The 15,045-nt window shown below is 40.4% G+C and overlaps 1 protein-coding gene across 1 annotated transcript; it reads left to right on the top strand.

Annotated features, from left to right (window-relative positions):
• The first annotated feature begins 3,594 nt into the window (after window positions 1–3,594).
• gtpbp4 (GTP binding protein 4) lies at window positions 3,595–14,489 on the top strand. Its single transcript, XM_085255419.1, has 17 exons — window positions 3,595–3,734; window positions 4,625–4,795; window positions 4,892–4,995; window positions 6,220–6,356; window positions 7,419–7,519; window positions 7,825–7,917; window positions 8,825–9,016; window positions 9,704–9,769; window positions 9,865–9,954; window positions 10,039–10,149; window positions 10,265–10,342; window positions 10,573–10,624; window positions 10,715–10,815; window positions 11,548–11,745; window positions 12,519–12,584; window positions 13,147–13,290; window positions 13,967–14,489. The coding sequence occupies exons 1-17, from the start codon at window positions 3,687–3,689 to the stop codon at window positions 14,117–14,119; spliced, it is 1,905 nt and encodes a 634-aa protein (XP_085111545.1). The 5' UTR covers window positions 3,595–3,686; the 3' UTR covers window positions 14,120–14,489.
• The last annotated feature ends 556 nt before the right edge of the window (window positions 14,490–15,045 follow it).

Genomic DNA, 15,045 nt, shown 5'->3' with positions numbered 1-15,045 from the left:
GTTTAACTGCAGCATCAGAACAATGTGCAGTGGCAGAAAATAGAACAGGAAAATGATCGGAGATACACGCACTCTCACAAATTTCAGAGATGTGGATACCCAAGCCGTGAGACATGACAAGGTCCAAAGTGTGACCCTTCTCATGTGTGGAGCCAGACACACACTGAGTAAGGTTGAAGGAATCCAACAGTGAAACAAAGTCTCTAACCAGGGGTTTAGATGGACAGCACACATGAATATTCAGGTCACCAACAATAAGAAAATTATCGAAATCTACTGAAAGCCCTGAAAGGAATTCCCCAAACTCACTGATAAAGTCCTTGTTAAATTTGGGAGGACGATATACCACTGCAATCAGTAACGGAGTGGATGAGTTTAGTTTAAAAAGCTGTAGTTCAAAGCTGGAAAAAGAGGAAAAAGAAATCTGATGGCAGTCATAAACAGATTTAAAAACACAGGCGAGGCCTCCGCCTTTGCCAGAGGACCTGGGAGTGTTTAAAAAACAACAGCCTGGAGGAAGAAGCTCAGAGAAAATGGTAACAAATAGATAGATAAACAAACAAACAAACAAACAAACAAACAAACAAATAAATAAATAAATAAATAAATAAATGTGCAAAAGTTTCAAGTCACACCTCATTTATTTGTTTTGCTTCAAATGAGACAGATTATTTGTGGGTTTTTTGGGTTTTTATTGCTGACACTGGCTGCTTTTTCACTCATTTTCAGTCCAGTCCTTGTACCTCACCATGTTCACAGGAATGTTTGTTAAGCAGCTTTACACTGACCTATGGATGAAAAAACCACATAACTTACGGGATGAACCTGTGTTGTGTCCACACATAACAGACAACCAAGTGAAGAAATTTTCAGATTCTATCTTCTGGCTCTTTGTTACTAATAGCCTGTCAAAAAAAACACATTTATTCCCACTCCCACAATGGTTTGACAGGAATATACGTTACTTTTTGCAACAACAAGGGGATTCCCAAAGAGCTATTAGCTGACACCATGGCATACCTAAGCATCATGTGCAGTGTGTCCTTAACAAATCGGAGTGACCTGTACAAGTGACAGGCCTAAAAACTGTCATGAAATCCAGCAAAGACCTGACACAGGACCTGAGAGGTGAATCCTGGACCTTCGGATAATTCATCTGCTGTTTACTGAAGCCTCATCAGAAATACTCTCAGCTGAAGGGTGGCTGTCAAGAAGCCATTCTTAAGCAAAGGAAACAGGGAGAAAAGGCTGAGGTGTTCCAGGTTACACAAGAACTGGACTAAAAATCAGTCAGTATCTGTCTATAAAACTGTCTGGAAGCTCTGTCATAGTGTAGTAAGTATTGTTGGGGATCTTATCAATGCTGATGAAATAGTGCCATCAGATTTTGACCCCCTCATGCTACATCATCTTGAAAATATCTGACTGGAAAGGCAGTGATCCCAAATAGACTGCCAGTGCAGTAAAATCATACCTGGATAGAAAACAGTGGAACACCATCAGTCATGGATTGGCCTCCCCAGAGCCTGAAAGAAGCATTGTTGGATCATCCTGACAGAGAACAGAACAAAAGACAGCAAACATCCAAAGAAGAGCTTTGAATGTCCTTCAAGAAACCTGGAGAACTACTTCTGAAGACTAACAGAGTTGGGGCTGTGTTAAATAATAAAAGTGATCGTACCAAATATTGACCTTCAAGCTCTAAAGAATTGTACAAACTCTGTTTTTACCTTATATTCCATATTTCCACGTGAGCTGCCGTGTTTCAGTAAAATGTTGCACCTATTTTGCATTTTTAAGCAAAATATAAAGAAAGACTTTCTCACAAGGCTATATTTCATCATCAGTGCAGGAGGAAAGCTGACACTGAGGGAAAATTCTTTAAAGTGCTAAGGAAAAAATGTTGTCCTGTTTTGACTTTTTCTGTTCTGGTGCTGAGTTAGCGGATACCGAGCTTGCGCTAAAGTCTCAGTTCTCACTGAGGACGGAGGAGCAGAGCCAGAGGATCGAGGCGGATGTAAACACGAGCCGCTCTCCGTCAGCGGAGTGATACCTCTTCGCGTGTTTTTCTATCTCTGCGCCTAGAGCTGTCACACAGGGCTCCAGCCCCCGCCCCTCCTCCCCCCTCCTTTTACTCTTCCTCGCTCGCGCTCGCAGCAGGTCGTCCTGATTGGTCCACACTGCCCGTGGGTGCACGCGGATCCACTCGTGATCAGGGAGAGTGGGCGGGATCACGGGCTATTCTTGTCCGCTGATTGGCTGCTTGTCGCTCCGCGCGGATCACAACAAGAATGTTTTTCAAACTAGAGTCAATGCTGTCAAAGCAGCAAGCACACACACACACACACACACACACACACACACACACACACACACACACACACACGTACATATATATATGTGAATGATAAATAATTATTATTAATTATTAAATATTGTTTTATTAAAATTTCACCAACTCCAAGTTACAGCGCTATAAAAAGTTTTCTGTTTATTATTAAATAATACAAATAACAAAACCTTAAATTAAAATGAAAATTAGACACTTTCTGGCAACTTGAAGTGTTAATAATAGCCAAATTTTATCCAATTCAACGAATAATTAATAAATAAATCCAAAGAAACAAAGAAGTTGTAATAATAATAAAAATGAAAAAATAAGACAATTAATTAAAGCCTAATTAAATACATAGCAAAAAATATTTTAAAAAGTAGATTGCCATGACAAAACAAATATCTCAGTCAGATAAAAGGTAATCTGAAATAATAAAAATGACAATACAAAGAAAATACTATGAATTCAAATAATAAAAAATACAAATATTTCAGACTAAGCAAAACAAAATAAAACGGAATGTAGTAAAAGAACCCCCCCCCCCCACACACACACACACACACATATATGTCATTAACTGCATCACTGACATAAAATGTATCAATGCCATAAAAAATTAGATCAGTTGATAAAATAGGTCACTGTAATTTTTCGGACGTAATGAGCAAACAGCAAACAAACCTAATGAGATTCCCATATTAATACCTACCTACCTAGTCCCAAAGTTACTTTCAGACCTGTTTTTACAGACAGGAAATAAATAAAAACTCAACTCTGCTTCCTTTGTGTAGGACATACGGTGGAATCAGTGGGTGTAAATCAATCTCAATATATGATTTTTTGTTTAATAATAATTTAGAAAATCTGAAAAAAATTCTTTCATTTTTAATATTCTAAAGAAAACCCTGCTTACGTAAACAGCAACACTAAATGAATGAATAAATTTCTTTATTATCACTTTAAAAACTACATTGTGAAGTAATAATATGCATGTAAATAAATACACTCACATATAAATGAATAGTACTTAAATATGCATGTGTACATTTAAGTTGTTTTTATGTATCTCATACTCACACAGATAGATAAGATAAAATGTTATTGAAAAAAGCTGTTAAGCTTTTGTGTCTCTTGAATAAATCTAAATGATTCAATACAACCAGTATTTTTGTTTTTGATGATTTGGATTTCTTGTGGTTGTGTCTATTTTTGTTGTGTCTGTGTCCGGACGCCAGGGGGCGGTGTCCAAAAAACACACACACAAACTGTTTTCTGAGTCTTTTCCGGCTGTAGCGGAACTCCGGGCTTTCTTTCCCTGTGCCGTCAGCGGACTACAACGTGTCCCGACAAAATGGCACTTTATAATTTCAAGAAGATTATGGTGGTTCCCACCGCCAAGGTAAGTCTTACCTTTTGTTAACATCGCGTTTTAAAGCGGCTGAGGTTCGGTGCGGCTCGCTGTGGGAGATGGCAGGAGATAATAGATGGTGGAAAAGAAAACACGTGCCGTACTGGGCTGAAGAGAGACCAGCATGTTTAAGAAAAGCAGACTTCAGGCAGAAAACTGCTACACTGAGTCTGACATGTCGTTATATGTGAATAAACAGCCAGTAAAAGTCTGTGTTAGCCGGTGGTAGCTCTGATTTTCGCTTTCAGAACTGCATTCACAAATCTGGAGGTTTACGTATGTGTTTTCTTACCTCTGTATAAGTTTAAGGCTGTTTGTTTCATAGGTTTCTGTTTCCTGTGAGCAGAGACACTGTTGCTCACTTCGGCAGGTATAAGATACTTTCATCACCTCATGAAAACAGGCCCAATGACTCTCGTGTGGCTGCGGTGGTGTCAGTCCTTTTAAACACTACGTTGTGGCGGCCTACTATGAGAAGACAGTCATGAAAGACTCTGCCTTCTTTCCTCAAACAGTTTTTTTAATATAACTTGTATGCCGAACTTTAAAAAACACTATAATTCGTGTTAAGCGTCACATAAAATTGTGTTATAAGCTGCCTGATTTGGCCGGTAGCCGAGTAAACATTAAACTGATTGGTTTCTCAGGGAGGTCTGGCTGGATTCTAGGAAAACCGATTATATGAGGTTTAATGTACTGAATTACAGGGAAATGGAATTTTCTTGTACGTAATGTAACTATTCGTGTATTGATAAACCTCAAATAGCCAAATAATTAAAGACAGAGGCCAAAAATAAAATCACTTTTTCAGATGATGTTATAATGAATTGTTTGTTTGTGGTGATCTATGGCTGACCTTTACCCTGTTTAAATCTGTGCAGGATTTCATCGATGTCACTTTATCCAAAACCCAAAGGAAGACGCCCACGGTGGTACACAAACATTACCAGATTCACCGTATCCGACACTTTTACATGCGAAAGGTGAAGTTCACCCAGCAGAACTACCATGACCGCCTCACGCAGATCCTCGCCGACTTCCCCAAGCTCGACGTAAGAAAAGAAAATTTGAAACAGACTCATTTCATTTAAATATCTGGTCAAACTCGTATGATGCTTAATGTTACGTGATGTTTTCCATCTCCTCAGGACATCCACCCTTTCTATGCTGATCTAATGAACGTCTTGTATGACAAAGATCATTACAAGTTGGCCTTAGGACAGTTAAACATTGCCAAGAATCTGATTGACAAGTAAGTTTATCTAAAATCTAATGCTGGTTATTGTTGTGCTGTGAACACTGCTTTCAGATCTTTGTTCCTCCTGATGTACAAATCTGAATCAAAAGCCTCTCACTCTATTCACTAATGGATTTCACTGATGGATCTAAAGCTTTGACATCTTCTGTGGTGTTTGCATACAGTGCATATTTTGGAACCTTGGAAAAATATTTGTGCAAGGTGATAAGATATCGTTTGTCCATTTTCTTAAAGCCTTTGTTACTCAGTGTATTTATTGATTTCTTACCTTCAGAATGAGAGTCTGGTTTCAGTGCATCTATGTGAGCTTGGTGGGTATGCTGATGCGCTCAATAGGCCTGTTTTTGTAAATGTCTGGGTTTCATTAGACGATTCAGTTTAGCAGCCACTGCATTGTTTTTCTTGGCCTTCATGCATTTATATTACACCTTCAGAAACTTCAAGCTACAGAACAGCTGTGGCTCCTGCAGGAACAGGCACTGATTTATGGAGTGCTCGATTTGCTTTGCGTTCTATTGGCAGTGCTTGCATTTACAGTAGATTAATTGTGCAGCCCTAGTTACATCAGTGTGTTACTGTAATCACATGTAAGCATTGGCAGTTGCCAGTATTTTTCTTCCTGAAATGATGGTGTGGTCTAGAGCTCTGACTTATGACCATTATTTATTTTTTATTGCACAAAGAACAAGAGGATGATGGTAGAGTGCAAACATAAGAAACTGTCTGCCGCTGCTAACAGGATGTCAGGTCCTTGCAAGCATCTGCAAGACAGCATGCAAACACAACGTGAAGAACCTGAAGCTGAGCGTAATCAGACCTGCAGTGTAGCAGCAGGACTTCACGTCTTTGATGCCTCCATTTCCACCTGTACATATTTCTACTGTCGAATGTGTTGATCGCTGTTAAGTGCTTCTGTTTGGGCTGGTTTTCAACTTTGTTGTCAGCTTGGTGTTAAAATTAAAACTGTAAAATGATCACACACGTCTCCTGTGTGTCCTCGGAAGGTTTATATTGTTAAACAAAACTATGTGAGTGTTTCAAAGTAATGCAAAAAGTAGTGTCATGAATCACTTTCTCCAGAGGATAATCAAGTAATTTAATTGATTACCTAAAAAAAGTGACTTGTACTACATTACTTTTCTGAGTAACGACCCCAACGCTCGTCTAGACTTACTCTCCTATAACAAAGTAGTGAAGAGGCATCTTTTGTTCTTTCAGTGTTGCCAAAGACTACGTGCGCCTGATGAAGTATGGAGACTCTCTGTATCGGTGTAAGCAGCTGAAGCGAGCTGCTCTCGGGCGTATGTGCACCATCCTGAAACGGCAGAAATCCAGCCTGGAGTACCTGGAGCAAGGTGAGCAGAGTTTAGGCTGTGATTGAGAAGCTGAGTCCGTCCAAAATCGTACTTTTCCTTTTAGCTGAAAAGTTTGAGTTAGGGCTGCTCAATTAATCGAATTTTAATCACGATTACGATCTGGGCTTTCAACGATCATTAAAAATGACTGAGCCGATTATTAGCCCCTCCCTCGTGCTTTACTCTTGCGCTGCTCCGTGTGGCAAATCGAGCGCACCTCTCTGCATTTCGAACACGTGTCACAACAATTAAGAGCAGCGGTCCCCAACCTTTTTTGCGCCACGGACCGGTTTATGCCCGACAATATTTTCATGGACCGGCCTTTAAGGTGTCGCGGATAAATACAACAAAATAAAACTAGTACCGGTACCGAATAAAAGAAAATTTATTCATAACACACGTGAAAAGACCCAGGAAAACCGAGTAAACGATAAAAACGATAACAAAATAACGCTGAAAACCGATAAAAATCCTGAAAACTATACATTTCACATCTGAGCCTCAACTCTCGCGGCCCGGTACCAAACGACTCACGGACCGCTACCGGTCCGAGGCCCGGGGGTTGGGGACCGCTGATTAAGAGGACCCGAGGGAAGCTCGGAAAGCTAAGCAGAAGTTATTTGGAGAGGAGAGTGACTGCCGTTGGTTGAAAAGAAAGGTAAAGAAAAAAACTTCAGTGGTGTGTAAACATTATGGGTTCGCGGAGTCAGACGTGGATCAAGTGGACATAGTGTGTAAACTTTGCTACAGTGTCGTAGCTGCACCACAGAGCAACACTGCAAAGTTCACTAAACATAGATGTTTACATTTTTCATTTATTTTTTATATTGCAAACATTTGCACTGTTATCAGTATTTGCACTATTTTATATTATTTTTTGACAGTCTTTAAAGTCATTATTCAATACATTGTTATTGTTAAATAAATATCGTCAAATAATCGAGATCTCAATTTCAGTGAAAATAATCGTGATTATCATTTTTGCCATAATCGAGCAGCCCTAGTTTGAGTAGTTCAGTCTGTTTCTTCTGTCTCCATACATAACCGTTACTCGTCTTTCAGTGCGTCAGCATCTGTCCCGTTTGCCAAGCATCGACCCAAACACGAGGACCCTGCTTCTGTGCGGTTACCCCAACGTGGGCAAGTCCAGTTTCATCAACAAGGTAAATCCCAGACACATTTATCACGATTATTGATTTCCACTCTGAGCCAACTTTACGAGCAAGATTCTGATTAAACTCTTAAATTATCGCACTTACTGCGCTTGCACTGCTGATTAGACTCAGACTGTATTTCGTTACCCTGTATATTTACATGTGTAATGACAAGTTGAATCCTAATCCTAAATTATTATAATCTAATGTTTCTTTTTCTGTTTGTACTGAACAGAGATTGCAATCACTAACAGTCGCCTCCATCTGCCTGCTTTCAGTGTAGCTAACAGTGTAACTGGTTTCTTCCTTGTCAGGTGACCAGAGCTGATGTTGACGTCCAGCCGTACGCTTTTACCACCAAGTCTCTGTTTGTGGGTCACATGGACTACAGATACCTCCGCTGGCAGGTGAGATGATCCTGCTCGCCTGAGTTTTACTGTGGTTATCATCTCATTGGTAAAAATGAACTCCAGGACAGTGGACGTAAAGCATGTGAAAATGAGGTTTAAAAGGAAAGCTTTGCACTCGTTTCAGTACACATTGTTTTCTTGGACTCACTTTGAATGGCTTTGCATGGTTGAGTTCATCCACTCACTGAAACAAGCCACTTTACCCTGATTTCCCTTCCTTTAAGCCAGCTGTCATCTGATAGGCTGCCCCTCATAAGCAACGCTGGGGCAGAATAGAGCAGCTTTTGTACTGATAGTCTAACTAAACATGGGATTGGTGATCTTAACTCTTTACCTGCAGAGCTGCTGAAATTCTTCCTGTTTGTGTTTAATTTATATGAAAGCTGTTTTTCTTTTATTAGCCTTACGATCATTATTGCTGAGATTTGCCTGTACTAAATGATACTATGTATGTGCTTAAAGTTGGCTGAGAGTCTGGACAACTTCACGAGACCACACAATCCCAGGAAAAATAAACATGGTAGAAATCAGCATTTAGTTTTATCTGTTTTAGGTTATAGTTTTGGAAATCTTGTGAAAATAAATGTGACTCCTGCAGGAAAGACATTCAGGACTTCAGGAGTTTCTTATTTTTTTGCTTGGATTTTGAGGAAAACAAAAATGGCCACAGCGTTTTGTCTCAGGTTTAAAAGCAGTTTCCCTAGCAGAGTTCACTTAAGCTCAAACTAAACATCTTGAAATGCATCCTGATAAATCTAGCATAGGTGCTTTCCCCTCACTCTAAAGGAGGAGTGGGAGCTGTTTTCTCCTAAAGGTGGATTGTGAGACAGGCTGACCTAAGACCATTTTAGTAAGCTACCACCTCCAGTTGTTAGTCAGATGCTAACTGTGTGTTTGTGTGTAGGTGGTGGACACCCCCGGGATCCTTGACCACCCTCTGGAGGAGAGGAACACCATCGAGATGCAAGCCATCACGGCTCTGGCTCACCTCAGGGCGGCGGTTCTTTACGTCATGGATGTTTCTGAGCAGTGCGGCCACACCCTGCAGGAGCAGCTGGAGCTCTTCAACAGCATCCGACCCCTGTTCGCCAACAAGGTCAGACGGCAGCATATCATAACTGCTCTGCAGATGAGTCAGTCCCTGAAAATTCACCCACTGGACCCCCTCAAAATCAGCTGATTCGTTATCTACAAGAACTTCAGTCTAAGCAGTCACGCAAAAAATGTCCGTCATACTATGAATATTTTACGAGTTAGTAAGGAGGGATGGGTCTAATATTTGTGTCTCTTAATTCAGATGATCATTGTTGATGACTTCACAAACACTTTCAGGGCTGAAAAAAAAAAGAGATTTAAGCTGTTTTAAAAACTGCAACCGGTCTCCTGATTGTGTTTAGTGAAGTGTGTAGAAGCCTGTGCCGTCGTATGCCACAAGAAAACTGCCCCAAGTTGTAAAGGGAGTGAAGTGAGACTTTGCTAAGAGACACTTTGGGTGGATTTACAAAAATGTTTGTTGTTTAAACATGTTTTTGAACCTGTACTGATGCTGGAAAAAAATACCACATATTTTAAAAGCGCCAAATTTGACCTACCCTTATTTACTTTGAGGACATCTAGCTCTGAAACATTTCCTAGTATCAAGTTAAAATTTCTCATGGCTCAAATATGCAAAAGTTACTGTAGAAAAAAGAACATCTGATCTTGAGGGGGTCTGGTGGGTTTTCAGGTTTAATTGACTTTTTTTAGCACTCACACTGTTGGTGATTGTTTTTGTACCCCGCAGCCTCTCATCATTGTGGCAAACAAATGTGACGTGAAGAAGATCAGCGAGCTGTCTGAGGAGAACCAGGTGGGTGGTTTACAGGTTGCACATCTCAAAGACAGGAATGTGTAGGATGTGTTTAAGAATTTGCTTAACGCGTTAAATGTCCTCTTTGTTGTCAGAAAATCTTTGCAGACCTGTCTGCAGAGGGAATCCCCGTCATCGAGACCAGCACCCTGACAGAGGAGGGCGTCATGCAGGTTAAAACCGAGGTGAGAAACAGCCGACTCGGGCTCGCTCTGGTCCCGGAGCGTGTCAAGTATTTGATCTCACCGTGGCTGCCATCTTTCTTTCAGGCGTGCGACCAGCTCCTCGCTCATCGCGTCAACACCAAGATGAAGGGCAAGAAGGTCCACGATGTTCTCAACCGGCTGCACCTGGCCATGCCCGCCAAGAGGGATGAGAAGGTCAGTCAATCAGCTCTTGAATGGCACTCTTAAACAGTTTAAAGCTGTTTAACGTGAGACTTTTGCTTTTTTTTTTCTTACATTTGTTAAAGGTTAAACCTGTTCATGTTTTCAGGAGAGGCCTCCGTTCATCCCAGAGGGAGCCATGATGCGCAGGAAAGCGATGGAGGTGGACGCACCCAAACGCAAACTGGTAGGTGTGGTGGGAACTTCAGGCTTATAGCAAAAGAGACGGCAAGCATTTACTTAAGCTCTTTACTTTAATTTCATTGTATATTTAGCTTATTTTACCGAACCCGGAGACAATAATCTTTCTTTGACTCTAAATAGCAAAAAAATGAGTAATAATGAGTTTTTCTTCCTCTGCTGAGTTTAATTCTCTCTGTGCGGCTGTTTGTAAAATGTTTACTGTTCTTCTTACAGGAGAGAGATCTGGAGTTGGAGCTGGGTGATGACTACATTCTGGACCTTCAGAGTAAGAACTGCTTCCCTTTAATAACGGAGCTGCTGCTGTGACATTTCAGACCATCTATTCACTGCCGTTCTTTTTTTTTTTTTTTTTTAGAATACTGGGATCTAATGAACGAGGATGAGAAGCGTGATAAGATTCCTGAAGTGTGGGAGGGCCACAACATCGCAGATTTCATTGATCCCGGCATCATGAAGGTGAGCGTCTGCTTTTGCATGTGCACGAAGGCCTGCAAAGGTTCACATTGCTGAGATTCTGCAGACATCTGTGTGCAAACAAGGACACCAACTGTGAACGCTTCCTCTGAGCAGGCTAGAGCGTCGTATAAAATGAACGGCTGTGGTTACCTGCTGTTTACATCTGTGTTTGTGTTCTTCCACAAAGGAGAAGTTCACATTAAAAACGTAACAGCCTCCAGATTAATCTGGGGAAACCTACTTCCCTTAACTGGTCCTTCCGCCATGCCAAGAAACAAAGGGCACAAACTGTTAAACAATGAAAACCACAAGATCCTTTATGATTAATAGTGACTGGGTTCATTTCTGTGTAGCGAAAGTGCATTTTCCTGTCATCTACTGTTCCTCTGTGCTTTTGTTTTCTGCTACACGAGCAGAGGACACTAATCTCTATAACTAATGCATACCTCTATATTTACTCCTGAGCTATTCGTGCTGTTGTTTACGACCACACTGATATTCCAAAATGTAGAAGATAATGTGAACAACTAAAGAAATATAACCTATTCTGAGCTTTTAATGATAACAACTGAACCACTGAGGCCTTCAGCATGAATGTAATGCATTTATCTCCAGGATGCTCTCAGAAAGGCTTAATGAAGAAAAAGAGGGATAAGGCATTTGTCAAATGTGTTTCTGCCCTTTAAACTCTGTCCTCTAAATGTGTGTTTGTTTTTCTCTCGACCCTCACAGAAACTGGAGGAGCTGGAGAAGGAGGAGGAGCTGAAGGAGCGAGCCGGGGAGTACGATTCTGACGAAGAGAGCGAGGACGAGGAGATGCAAGAGATCCGCATTCTTGCCAAACAGATCCGCGAAAAGAAGCAACTCAAGGTCCTAGAGTCGAAAGAAAAGGATGTGCATGGACCTCGCATGCCCAGGACCGCCACCAAGGTGAGCAGGGCTCAGTTTAAGCTACTCACCGTCACCTTTCTGGAGTTGAGATGTGGGTCAAATTTAAGTACAGCTGCCTTCAAATACTTTATATTGATTGTTCCAAACATAATAAAAATATATGCCGACATAGCAGATTTCCCCCCTATTCTTTAATACCTGTTGGTGTTTAATTTCTTTGATGTCAACAAACAAATAGGTGAAAGAATTATGAATGCGTTCCTACTCATCACCTCACCTCTGCTGGTCGCTATTCCTGTTTTTCGAACATGGAAAATTTGCTGCACTTCCAGCAGAATAAGAGACTTGACAGCAGGTGAGAATCAGCAGATTAGAATCAAATATAAAGACGTCACATCGTTGGCTGAACATATGTAGGGACAGCGTGCACACAGGTTGAGCTGCTGGGTCCTTATAGCTGGTATGTCTTGAAACGGGCACATATGAAGCATATTCCCTCAGTAATCGACACTGCACTCAAAACATCAGTGGAAAAAAGAATCAGTGGAAAAACGTGGCATTCATGGAAACCAGGTTATGTGCTCATCATCAGTTACCATGGTGATTTAGCCAGGTTTAAGAAAGAAAAAGGAAAATGAACCGCTTTCAGGACAAATTTTGAAGGCTCCACCTAGTGGAGCTTTTTACTCAGAGTTACTCCGTCAAGCTTCAAGCTGGTGACTCCTTTAGTTCTTTGACTGTCTTTTGTCTTTTGAGCCCACGTTTCACACGGATGTCTGAGCTCATGTTTGTGTTTGTTCTGATATGTTCAGGTTGAAAGGAAGCGGCTCGAGAAGGAGATGGGTAACCTCGGTCTGGACATGGACGACAAGGACGATGTAAGTTCTGATTTGAAATCGGCGCCTACAGGATGTATGTAACTGAATTAATGATAATGATATTAAGTTATAATTACAATGGTGCCCACGGTAACAAATAAAAAAGAGGCAACCTTTTACTATGTGGTTTAATAGTAAAAAGTTGTCAAACTGGGGCGTGGAATGAGGCTAGGTTTTTATATTATTTTGTTTATTGCTAATAATAAAGGATAAAATCTTGCTGGGTTTGGTGCGTGGACTGTTGGAGTTTTAATATAAGGGTTTTTGAATAGTTACAGTGAAACGTTTGTTTCAGTATGATCTTCTTTGAACTCATTTTATTTTGGTAAATATGTGTCTTTTTATTTATATTTTCTTTAATTAGTTTGGTTGTTTTGAGATTTATTTGTTTTATTTACATTATTGAAGAGTTTGTAAACTCATTCATGTTTCCATGGTTACGTGTTTCTTCGGTGTTGATGGTGTTGATGTGGTCTCATGTTCTTGTTCTTCATACTGGTTCTTGATGAGTGAATCTTTGGAGATGTTTGTGTCTTAAGTGTTTCCTGTCGTGTACTTTCAGAGTCACTACGCGCAGCAGGCCAGACGCTCCCGCAGCGTCGCTAAGAAGCGTAAGCGTGAAGCTTCGGCCCCTCCGACGTCCCGAACCCGCAGCCAGAGCGCCTCCCGTCCACCCCGAGACCAGTCTGGTTTACGAGATGCAAAGGTACGAGGCTGTGGAATTGCTCAGCTTTTAACTAAAATCTGCTCTGTGATCGACTCGCTTATTAGTCCTTTAGGTTTTATGAAAAGGTGGACACATCAGAGATCTGTAAACATTAGTTGTTTCACACAATTAATCACAAAGTGGCCAATACTGAAATAACTGAAGTCTTTGCCAGCTTACCTTTAATCCAGTTACCTTCTGCAAAGAAAGATTTGATCCTAAATGTTACTCGCTGATGTTTAATCTCAGAGGGTCAGTTTAGGCTGAGCTGACTGCAGCGCTGTCAGTAAACCAGCAGAAACCCTAAATACCTGATTACCTTTGAATTCCTTTTTTTGTCTGACCAACAAGGATTCACTTAAACTGCATACTGTTGTGTGCAGGAATTACTGCATTTATCAGCAGTTTTATACGTTACTAGTAGTTTCAGCTTATTTAAAAGGTTAAAAATACAATTTCATTGTTCTTATTTCTTATTTTTTAGCTCTTAAAAAGCATCAAGTGTGATTTTAATTTTTTTTGAAGGTTTCTTTTTGCTTTCATTAGTGACGGTTGAATCACAGGAAGGAGTGGATTACATGCAGTAACTAGTCTGGGGTTCAAAATGTAATAGATGACATGAAGTGAATCCCTCGTTCTGTAAACTGACCGCTGGCTTTGTCCGTTTGTTCATCAGATGGCGAAGAAGACGAAGAAGATGATGAAGAAATCCCAGAAAGACATGAACCGCCAGGGCAAGAAGGGAGAGGCAGACAGACACGTGTTTGACCTCAAACCCAAACACCTCCTGGCTGGGAAGAGGAAGTCGGGCACCACAGATCGCAGATAAAACTGCTTTTCCTGGACTGTTGACACCTGGACACTCTGCTGGCACCATTGCCGGGGAACCATTTACATGATTAGTGATTATATTAATACCAATTTTCAGCTCAAGCATTTGCTCATGGAAGTGAAGCTCAGCTGTAATGAAAACATAACTATATTGAATGGCAGAGACTTTGTAGTGGTTAATGTCTTACTGTGTTACTGCAGTAGTTCATGTGTGAAGCTGATTTGTATTCAGTATCAGTAAAGTGAAACCTTTTGCCTTACAGCTCGCATGTGGCTCTACTTTGGATAAAGTGATGATGATGCTTCCTTTAGAGTCTCTTCTTGAGAAATATTAACACGGGAGCCAAATAAACACATCGGAACTAAAATATCTCAGGTGTCATATTTTTCTCTATGGAGTGATTTTATCTTAAAGAGACAAGGTGGTGACACAACCTTATTGTGTTTTTATATTCCTGATTTGAAAATACTGGTGATAATTGTCTCAGTTGTGCAACAGTTGTGCCAATTTTGCAGCACCAAACGTGCAGTTTTGTTGCACTGAAACGTCACGTCCAAACTTACTTTCACATTTTAATAACACATTTTCTTGCTTGTGTTAAATATGCACCAACATGTTTTTCAAACCCTTTTAGTTGAATGTTTCATTTTTTTCATAACAAACATGGACAGTCCTACCAATCATCTCTTTTTCTTTTCTTTTTTTTAGTTTAATTTCATGGTTAATTTTCAACTCTTTTTGTTGTGATGGTTCACATTTTGGTAGTAACTGTCTCATTTCGGTTGTTTTTCTCTCTTTGATCCTTTTTGTATGACCTTTTTGCATCTTTTCCTAAGGTTGTTTTTTGATACTGTTTTGTGTTACATTTAGATTTTTTTTATTTTACAGTTTTAGCTCATTTTGCATCTCTTTTTACCCCATTC

This window comes from Mchenga conophoros, linkage group LG18 (genome assembly GCF_057382185.1).
Source record: "Mchenga conophoros isolate Kocher_MC1m ecotype Shallow Benthic linkage group LG18, M_conophoros_male_GT1.1, whole genome shotgun sequence".
Classification (NCBI taxonomy): Eukaryota; Metazoa; Chordata; class Actinopteri; order Cichliformes; family Cichlidae; genus Mchenga; species Mchenga conophoros.
Note: the sequence above shows the minus strand (reverse complement) of the source record. Positions and strands in the feature narration are given on the sequence as shown.

Coding starts and splice junctions, on each gene's coding strand:
- gtpbp4 (XM_085255419.1), top strand. CDS start 3,687: ATGGCACTTTATAATTTCAAGAAGATTATGGTGGTTCCCACCGCCAAG. Junction 9,955..10,038: donor TCATGCAGGTTAAAACCGAG/GTGAGAAACAGC, acceptor TCTTTCTTTCAG/GCGTGCGACCAGCTCCTCGC. Junction 10,625..10,714: donor CTACATTCTGGACCTTCAGA/GTAAGAACTGCT, acceptor TTTTTTTTTTAG/AATACTGGGATCTAATGAAC.